General features: G+C 33.6%; 2 protein-coding genes across 2 annotated transcripts in view; one reads left to right on the top strand and one right to left on the bottom strand.

Annotated features, from left to right (window-relative positions):
• The window catches only part of LOC106469522 (RING finger protein 166-like), an 85,063-nt gene that overhangs the window by 47,019 nt on the left and 26,991 nt on the right, over positions 1 to 11,053 (bottom strand). The window lies entirely within an intron of this gene.
• LOC106469524 (paramyosin-like) overlaps positions 3,265 to 11,053 on the top strand; it is a 35,231-nt gene continuing 27,442 nt past the window's right edge. The window contains exons 1-2 of the mRNA XM_013930023.1: positions 3,265 to 3,520; positions 10,149 to 10,205. Of these exons, the coding sequence (XP_013785477.1) occupies positions 3,416 to 3,520; positions 10,149 to 10,205 (162 nt within the window). The 5' untranslated portion in view covers positions 3,265 to 3,415. The remainder of the gene's footprint in view (positions 3,521 to 10,148; positions 10,206 to 11,053) is intronic.

Below are 11,053 nucleotides of genomic sequence, written 5' to 3'. Positions count from 1 at the left end.
GAATTCGCTACAAACAGCTGTACGTTTTGAAGTTCTATCATTTAATATCAATCTAAAAATAATCATAAATTTTGCAACAGATATATATAAAACAGTTTATAGTCAATTATGCGTTAGTAACAATAAAGCCCCCCAGTGGCACAGCGGTATGTCTGCGGACTTACAACGCTAGAATCCGGGTTTCGATACCCGTGGTGGGCAGGGCACAGATAGCCCATTGTGTAGCTTTGTGCTTCATTAGAAATAAACAATTTGGGGAGGGGCACTGTGATGAGAGAAAAGGTGTACGTATTGAGACGTTTTCCTTTTTTTCATCACTGAAAACTAAAGAGATAGATATTTTGAATAAAATTTTGTGAGAAGAAACCTTTAAGTTTACTAAAATCGCTGCAAATCCTTATAGAAAAAACTAATATCAAACACTTCTCTCCCTTAAATTAGAATATGTACAGGCATAATTGTTTCTAATGTAAACATGAGACTATACATCTTGATTCACTTAATCGTGAATTACCATAATAAACAAATCTCATCTAGGTATGTAGTCTCAGTGTAAAAATAGTCCGTTGGTGCTATGTTCTTTGTAATTATAAGCGATTGCCTAAGATTTGCAACAGTTGACGAAACAGTAACGTTCGTCCTAATCGTTCAAGATCTCTACATAAGATACTGAAGAGTTCTCTCTCTCTGTGCAATACAATTACAGATCCACAATATTTTTATTAAAAGCATTCTTCGAAACATTACTTTTATTCATAGGAGGCGGAATGTATTTGAATGATTGGGGTACCTTATTTGGTATGTGAACTGTGACCACTGAATTCATAACTCAAACAGCGACTTTTAATTATAGTTATACGATAGTCTCTATTCCCCATTCAAAGGGGTCGTTTCGCTACCGGGTCAAAATGGGGGGACACGTGCCCCCCCCCATTATATAGATTATAATAATCTTTCTGAGGGTACTTAAATGTACATTATTTAAAGTAGAATGTTATTATTCTGAAACTTCATGCAATATGTAAATTATATGACTACTTACGTCATAAGCTAACGTTGTTGCATGTTGAGTGTAGAATATATTATACATCACGTGACTTTTTTCTCTATTGACGTAAGCATGTACACCTTAAATAACTACGTTGTGCGAAAGTATTTGTTTGTTTTGGAATTTCGCGCAAAGCTACACGAGGGCTATCTGTGCTAGCCGTCCCTAATTTAGCAGTATAAGACTAGAGGGAAGGCAGCTAGTCATCACCACCCACCGTCAACTCTTGGGCCACTCTTTTACCAACGAATAGTGGGATTGATTGTCACATTATAACACCCCCACGGCTGAAAGGGCGAGCATGTTTGGTGTGACGAGGTTTCGAACTCGCGACCCGCAGATTGCGAGTAGAGCGCTTTAACCACCTGTCCATGCCGGTCCGTGCGAAAGTGACGAAAAAATATATATTTTAAAAAAGTGCTTTTGACACTGATGTTTCTGGAATTTTAATAAAACTTAATTAGAAAACGCGCATAGTTTACAACCATTCAAATCCAAAAAAAAACCTAACCAGGTGGTCTAGTCTTTTAGCGTACTGTACGGTGAATCCGAGTGTCCAGGGTTCGCGTCCCGTAAAGTTGCGCTTTGCACTTCGAGACCGTTGACACATTATAAGAGTGGCAGGCAATTCGTACTATTCGATTACAGTAGTCCTAGAATTGGAGGTTGATGCTGTTGACTAGCTGCCTTCCCTCTAGTTATCTATTCTAAATGAATAACCGATAGCGCAGATAGCCCTTGTGTAGCATTGCATGAACATCCGAAACAAAAAAATAAATAAAACAAGAATTCTAGTTGATTTGTTTGTTCTGTTCGTAGTTAAGCAAAAAACTACACAATGGATTATCTGTGCTCTGCCCACCACGGGTATCGAAACCCGCTTTTTAGCGTTGTAAGTCCGCAGACATACCGCTGGGCTACTGGGGGCATCTAGTTGATAAGCTCTAATTGATTTCTTTTATGTGCTTTATGTCAGGGTCATTTCAGGTGAGGGGGGGGTATTTTTTACATGCAATACGGCCTTCACAAAATCATATAACTACCACCCAGGGGTCTCTGGTCTCAACTTTGGGAACCTTTCGGGCGTAAGCAATATATTATAGAAAGATTATTCCAAATGCTAGGTCTGTCTTTTGGGATATTGGTACGAAAAAGAATAGACATATCATATGGGCTGTTTAAGGTCAAAGTTAAAAACATGTGTCAATTTTCATATATGAATATGACCAGGTATTAGCGCCAACTTTTCCAAATAATGGGGAATATTGAGTATGTTTTTTGCACAGCTTCAGGGTGCTCAGCAGCACTCTCATCAATAGATTTTGAGAGTGTTCATGCACCAATGGAGCTGATGCTTATGGTGCTTTACTCTTAATCTACTTGTCATCGTTGCCAAAAAAAATGTCCACTTTAAATTGTGCTGTTACTTATTATCTATTTTTTATAATATCAAGAAGCTTGCTGTGGCATTTCATCTTCTTCAACATATAATGACAATTTTACATTCAAAATACTTGCCCTTTTTGCAGATGCTTTGGGCGTTATTAGTACAATTCTACAATGTGGCAAGTTTTAAGTGTAAATTGTTATGATTTTAAAAAGTAGATGGCAAGTATCAGCAGGTGTTGGAAGCAGTGTTGACAGTGTAAGATTGTTAGTATTGTTCAAAGTAGACTACAAGCGCTTCCTTGTAGTCTACTTTGAACAATACTAACAATCTTACACTGTTAACACTTGCTGTTCTTTGCCATCTACTTTGAACAATGTTTACAATCTTTGCTTTAAACACCTGCTGTTGCTTGGCATCTATTTTTAACAATGTTATCTTATAAACGATTTCTATATTACTATGTTCATTCTATTTGTGGTGGTAAAACTTGAACAGCGTTGTACTGTTGGTGTTTATTTATCACAAAACCTGGAAACAACTGTAACGTTAACGTTTACTGCTGCTTTCTGCATAGTTTCAGCAAATTTGCTTTACATTTTTGAGAACAGCCTATTGTTTCACAAAACAACGGATTCCGAACAGCACAGTTGATACTATCAACTAGAACTAAGTCCCAACGAATGGTAGGACACGATTCTTTGCCTATCTTCACCCGACTGCTGTTCTCTGCCTTTCCCCGCTCTCTACTTCTATAAAAGGCAGGCTTGGGCGGTCCAATAGAAACCTGAGCTGCTCAGTAAAGAACCTTTGAATTTAAAGGATGGGTTTGCATCAGGGTTTTTACTCTAGCTCGACTGGTGTTGCTGGCTCGGAAAGCTCGAGCTTTTACAGGTTTTCCTCAGCTTGTGTCCGAGCATCAGCAAACTTCTCAGGTTATACGTTTCTCTTGTTAAAGAAATTTACGTGATCAGTCCAGGATGTCGTTCACAAAGACAACTCGAAATATCTACAGATCCAGCAGTGGCCATGGTGATTTCTCCATTGAACATGGTCTTGACATGGGTGCCTTGACCCGCCTCGAGGTAGGCTTACCCGTTGGACATTAATGTCCTGCAGTAAATACCATTTATATTAATTTTGGCACTATATTATTATTAGCAGTCAGCAACATAACACTTAGTTTTGAGGCCAGGGTAAACTAAGGTAAATTTACCAGAATTCTAAAAAAAAGCATTAGAAGTACAAAATTTATTTTATTTTTCTTTTGTGACAAAATGAAAGAAACTTGCTTAAAATTCATTCCCAAACTTAAAATATCTGTTAACATCTAATTAAAACTAAAATAATAATAATAAACATTTCTGATAGTTCAATGTTTTTTATGAATCCTTACTATTAACTGAATATTCGTCTTTGTTTATTTCCTATAAACAGGTGTAAATAAATAATGCACGCGTGTTTTTCAAAGTTTCCGTTATGAATTGAATTCACAAGTTCTTCCCACTTTAGTCAACAAATCCCTAACTTAAACAATGTGAAAAATTATATAATTTATTCATATATTTTAATGAGACTATAAATTCAACAACATGCTCTTTCTCTATGGCACGATAGGTCAGCAGTAAGTTTACAGAATTACAACGTTAAAATCCAGGGCTCAATCCCCCTCGTGGACAGAGTGCGGATAGCCCATTGTGTAGCTTTGCGCTGCGAACAACAAGAAAAACAGATCGTCACAAGACCTATAGATGGCGCTGCACATAAGTGTAACTAATATCATTCAAGGTTGTTGTTGATTAAATAGATTTTCCTTTTATGTTTCATCAGGCGACTGTTCTATTTTTCGCTGCTGTATGGACACAAAAAAAAAAGAAGCAAGTTCTGAAAACATTACTTTTTTTATCCGAGTGTTATACTAAGTTAAGTTAAATCATAAGAATCTTTTTTCCAAAATTAAATGTTTGTTAGGGATTTGATAAATTGTTTGTTTCGTCCACACCTTGTACTTCAACGACATTCAAAATGTATCACCCATCATCGGGAACTGTGGACAAAAGCAAATTATAAAATAAAAAAAATCTTATTTGCAGATTACAGATTTATAAAAAGTTGTGAAAATTTCACGAAAAAGTTATTTTCGTTATTTCTCATACATATAATAATAACTACCAAGTCGAGTGGTTAATGTGTATAAAAATAGTCATTAGGCACAATTACTTTAAGTCGATGATTTTTTATACCATTGGTAAAAGTAAAGATAATTGATTAGTACGTTAACAAGGGGGAATCCTCAATAGCCGCGGCACGTGAAATTCTTTTAGTCGGGATTAGAGCAAATTAATCTATGAGTCCTTTTTTCTCCCTTTTTTTTATTAGCTATATTTTTTGTGCCCCAGCAATACCAAGCGTGGAGTGCGTGTATATCCGATTCGATTGTATTACTTATCGGGATCTCTACCAGCCTACCCTCAAACTGAATTATTTTAGCCAGGATTAGAGTAAATTAATCTATGAGACCTTGGGCGTGGTCAGATAATCAATCGAAAGAGTTTGACCTTCTTAGTCCAAAACTGTGATTAGATCTCAAATTGGTCAAGAAATGACGGAGCTATGAGCTAAAACTTTGTACTTGAAAATAAAATAAAAGGGGGAAAAAAAAACTCAGAGCCGTTCTATGAGCAGCTATGCCGCGGCTAAAAATATTAATTAAGTGATACATAATAATTATGTTAATTGTGGGTAAGAGTAAATATAACTAGCTGTTATGTGGAAATTGTATTTATATGATAATGGATTTGGATTTAAATAGAATCTCTTTTAGCTAAACCTCTTTGTTGCTAATTTAGTTTAACAAGCAAGTGCACCCTTGATAAGTTAATGACCAAAAATACAAAAATAATGAAATGCGATTAAATAAAAGAAAGGTCCAAATGAAAGTGGTTAGACTGTTTATTTGTAAAAAAAGAAAATTACTATATTCACTAAAATGAAAACCTTCACAATAACCCGATAGATGTGTTTCCTGTACGCCATTCAGTGACTGATTAAGTAAACTGTGCTGATTTCAAAAAGTAATTTTCTTGTTGAAAACTTAGTTTTCTAAACTGAACAGTCACGAGAGTTTGTCTTCCAAATATCAACTTTCCAAATTGAATAATCATGAGAATTTCTTGTACAAATATTAACTTTCCAAATTAAACAATCACGAGAATTTCTTGTCCAAACATTATCTTTCCAAGCCGAACAACGACGATTCCAAAACTGTTAAGAAATGTGTATCTTCACAATTGCTACGAGTTTCTAGCTAAGATAATCAAGGATAATGCGTATTGATTTTTATTGTTAATATAAATAACCATATAAACAAAATATCTAGCAAAAAAAAGACTGAAACTGTGAAGATATAGTTGACATGATATTATTATAGAGGAAATGTCCAACTTTTGGTATACAGTTTGATAAAAAAAAGGGATTTATAGGAAATGTAAAACAGTTGTCTGAACAAACAATTCCTTACGCATTTAGAATGACCTATAGGCTAAAACCTTTCTTATTTTTAAATGTTTTTTTTTGTAAACAGAAAAAAATTCCTTTTTTTAGAAGAGGAACAAAAACACAATTTTGGCTCAGTGCCTGACCACGAGTAGAGGTACTTTGTATGCATGCTGTGATCTCATCACTTTAGAACGTGAATTTCTGTCTAAATTTGGCTTGCCAGAAACGCCGTCGGTATTTATAACTGAGAAGTGTATACTGTCTCGCCAAGGGGCGTTGTGGCTAGAATTCAGTTTGAAACTATCATATTTCAGCAATTCCTGTAACGAACACACCAGTTGATGCAACAGTGATTTAAATCTTATGTATCCTCAAATATGAGAAACAGTTTTATTTTTGTATTTTGATCTTCCATAGACATTCGATTATTTATACCAAGACCATCAGTTAGAACGCAGCATATATAATTTCGTTACGGCTTCCAACTGCTTTTCAAACGTTCAACTATAGTCGTGACATTACTTCCTGCTTCCGTTAAAGTTGTATTTATGTCCAAAGGACATAAAAAATCGATTATTTTCAAAAGGAAGGAAACCTTGAAATTTCTCAAAACAGTTTAGCGGAATTAAATAATTATGAAAACCACTAAACCTAATGTACGCACGATATAATGGTAGTTTGTCTCATGATTTAGTGAAAAATATTTGTCCGAAACCGGCTTCTCTCGATGTGTTCCTTGTTTCCCTAACTCTCCTGTCACTGTGGTTCACTTTTGTCTCATATCCCATTCGTGTTTATTCTTATCTCACGAGCCGTTTTTTGTTGTTGTTCTTCTTCTCATTTTTTCCTTTTCTCTTCCATATTTGTAAGTGATATAGACAGTGCAGCTCAATCTTGAACATTCATGGACCTTGCTCTAAGTTAATTTAGTTTTGCTTTTCTTCTTTCCTTTTGAGATTTAAATATATAAGCATATCTTTGTTTGTGCTCTAGATTTTCGTGTTAACTTGTTAATAGTATCAACATTTTAAAAATCTTCTTCAGTCTTCCCTCCTTTTTTGTTATCCATTGTTTCCGCTATTCGGTTGGATTTAATTTTAGCAGTCTTCTCTTGCCAAAGTTAACGGTTCTGAGCTTTTCTTATCAATTCCTACTTTACTTTTCTTTCACTGGATTTTGGTACAATTCGTCTCACATTCATTATTGTTTTTTTTTCAATGTTTGCTGACTTTATTGATAGACTGTTGGCCTCCTTACAAGCCATGTCTGTTTCTAAACAAGTCACAAGGCTAAGCCTAGTCTCGTACTTCTTACTATACGTGGAAATTATGCTTCACCTTCATCTCAGATAATTTATATTTGGGGCTACATTTGTTTTTCTATCTGATGTAGCAACGTGATGGTCTATATAGAGTGCTTCTATCTAATACCTCTTTGATTGTATATATAGAGCGCCTATACTTGATGTACCCCGTTGGAGGTCTGCGGATGTTAACTTCAACATACCTACAATGTATTTATGATATCACTGAACCATAACAAGATGCCATCCTTTCTTCTCATAGATTTTACTGTATCACACCTAAAACTATAAGAAATATTCAGGGTTTCTCAAAATCGTTTTATGGATAACACAGGCCTGCGATAAAAGTTGATTTGGTTTTAATAACAAATTTTCCATGATTCAGCTACGCAGATTTCGAAAATATTATTCATTTTTTCCTATCACGTAAGAATTTTTTACAAATCAGGAAGAAAAAAACTCTTACTTAGACCAAATTATTAGACCACAATGAGCATTCTTTATTATTATTATGTTTGTTAACGAAAATACAAACAAACTGAAGAAAAGAGAAGAACATTAGTGTCAAACAAACATGCATCCTCATTTTTTTTGTGAAATCTACGTCTTTTAGTCTCAAACTAAGTGTTGTGGTATTTCTTTCACGTATTGCATTATGACGTTTTGTGAAAAATCTCTACGTGATGGAGAAAAATGGATATCATTTTCGGATTCAGCGTACAGGAAGTACTGTACATCATGTAAAAATTTCAAGACAATGCAGGCCTTTGTAATCAAATGGAATTAACAGAAAAGGTGGGATTAAGAAATAAAGTAATAGTCCGGTTATGGAAAAAAAGAATACCAATTAATTTAAACAAGAACTGTATATTGTGACATACTGAAGTAAATGTTAATCCATAACATGTAATAAAAACACAAAGTATAAACAATCAAGAAACAAAAAAAGTGATTTTCAAACAGGTGTTCGTGCGAAAAAAAAAGATTGTGAGAAATGAAAAAGTTAGTCTGAAAGATAACTAAACTATAGTGAGTTTTCAGTTTAGCTAAGTTAAAACCTCTATGCATGGTATTTTCTGGATAGTGGTAGTTTGTAAAGATGCAAATGAACATAAAAATGACGAAACACCAAAGTGTAGAAAAAAACAAACACCATCAAACATACTTGTCAAAGTAATTTCTTGTTGGTGTTTTCTTAGTCCAAAGTCACACGATAGGCCACTTGCACTCTGTCCACCGAGGGGAATCGAATCTCCGATTTTTGCGTTGTAAATCCGTAGACTTATCGCTGACCCACCAGGGGACGTTAGAAATAATTACTTTTAGGGAATAGAAAGGCGTAGCAAAGAGCAAATTTCTGACAAATATTAGTTCAATTCTCAGTATATCTGCCAAGCGAGCACACGAATACGCACATGCCACCCTTGCCCTCCCTTCATGGGCACTTTTATTTTATAATTTAACAGCAGAGTAAATACTGTAAAAAATCACTATAGTAGAATATTTAGTATCTGTATTTTGGAAAGAAAATTATACAGTACTTAGAGTCGCCTCTAAAATTTAATATTTGTTATAAGCAAATCATTGGTGATGCCGTATGTTTGAAATAGCATGACCGTAATACGAAGATTATAGATAGGATTAGCTTTTTTATGTAAATAACATCTTTTTTATTCCATATCCACTTCTGGCGCTCGGGCATTAAAAGTTGGCATTTTTGGGGCACCCCCAACCTCAGCGAATTCTTTGGCATTGGATTTGTCGATCCCCGCCACAGATTATTTTGTTTGGATCAATCGAAATTAATAACAAAATATCAGAAAAAAATAATATGCATATATATATATAAATTACATTTTTGAGCATTGGGACTATAACCTAATATTATCAAAGTTGAACTACATGAATACAAACTACGGTTTCAGTGACATCGTATGCCATGTCACTTTATTTGTCAGGGAAGTTATATTAAACTCCAGAACATAAATTTCGATCTTCCAGTATTTTTGTGTTCAACCTGACCACTTGTTCTTTGCGCCAAGACATCACTACCTTGCATGTGTATAAAATTCGATATATTTTGAATATAAACCAAACAGTAAAATCTGTAATATTTATGGCAAACTAAAAGCCTCCAATTAAGATAATTCTTTCAGAATTAACTTAAAGGATTATTCTCCCTCGGGCATAAAGATAAAACACCCCTAATATTTCGTTAAACAAAAATAATCGAATATTTTGTTTCCGTTAAGAAAAATGACCATGATATACATTTATTTGTCAGGAGAATTATATCAAACAAAGCATTATAAAAATAACCTCTTAATATGCAGTTTTCTACTACAAAGAAAATAAACCCTTATTATTGTCTGGAGACAGAAAAGTGCGGAAAAACTGAAAGAATGACATCGTAAGACTTGCCATTGAATAGTGATATAGTCTGTTAGAATAAATATTAGAACTTCTTCGAAATACAAAAATGTTGTTTATAATGAAGTTGTATAAAAACTATACTTGCCATACCTTTTCTGTTTCGTTTGTGGTAAAGTGTTTTTAATTATTAGTTTCATACCTTCAGTTGCTCATGAAACATTTAAAAAAAGTTTAATAAGCAATTATAATTCTAATACATTTTTGCCTACGTTAAGTTATTGAATAAATATTGCTTAATATTTCAATATTAATTCATTGAGTCCTTTATCTTGCTGGGAAAATAATTTTAAAGTACAACAAACCTGTTTTGGCTACGAAGTAACTGCTTATAAACCAATTCATTTCAAAGATGTGTTTTAATAAAATTTAAATATTTAAGTGTCGAAATAAATGCTATCAACCTGAATGAAGTACAGTATCAAACAGTGAACTGCATTCTTTGCATTTTGTGCTAACAACGAGTTGTTCTTTTTCTGCAGGATAAAATTCGTCTTCTTCAAGATGATTTAGATGCAGAGCGTGAGCTTAGACAACGGGTAAGTTGAATTTAACAATGTACTCATCTGTCAGTTCTATTTAACAATGTACCGAACTGTTGGTTCTATTTAAATAATTAAAAAGCAGCAAATTTAGTATTTTTAAATAATTCTTTCAGAAAATTAATAACAGTAAATGTTGAATTTCAATTAATTATTAGCTTTATATTAAAACATTGTAAACATTAGGCTTAACATGCTTTTAAATAAGTTTACTGAGACAAAATATAAACAAAGTGATCTAAAATTTGACCGTTTCGTTGTTTACTGGAAAGAAATATAAGAAAAGGAATCTAAACTTTTACTGGTTCACTATTTTTAATGAAATAAAAGATATAAAATCAATCTAAAACTTTACAGATTTATTGGTTTTAATGACATAAAAGATTAAAAAAAAACATGTTAAAAGTTTTATTCAATTTTTAGTTTCACTGGGACAAAACATAAAAATATTTAAAAATAAAATCAACTTTCCGAAACAGGGAATTTGTAGAATTTTAAGTGGTTAACAAATAAGATTAAAACCTGTATTTCGATTAACTTGGACATTTCTAGAAGCTGGCGTTCATTAAATGTGTAAGCTTAGATTTTAGTGGACTATAACGTAAACAATGGCTTAACATTTTAGGTATAACAGAAATTTTCTTTTTGTAAACTACACTGAATCTTGAGGCTTGATGCTTCAATGATGGATCGATCCAGAGAGCGAGCAAACAATTGTCATATGAAATACTTGCGTTAAGTTCACACTAGACACACTAGTGAAACCACCAAAGGGCATATTTCCCTTCGAATCTTTTATTCAATGGGAGAAAATAAAACACAAGATAAAACGGGCTGTTTATAAT

The sequence above is a fragment of the Limulus polyphemus genome, unplaced genomic scaffold, assembly GCF_000517525.1.
Source record: "Limulus polyphemus unplaced genomic scaffold, Limulus_polyphemus-2.1.2 Scaffold3527, whole genome shotgun sequence".
Taxonomy (NCBI): Eukaryota; Metazoa; Arthropoda; class Merostomata; order Xiphosura; family Limulidae; genus Limulus; species Limulus polyphemus.
The sequence above is the reverse complement of the archived record's forward strand: the minus strand, read 5'-3'. Positions and strand labels throughout refer to the sequence as shown.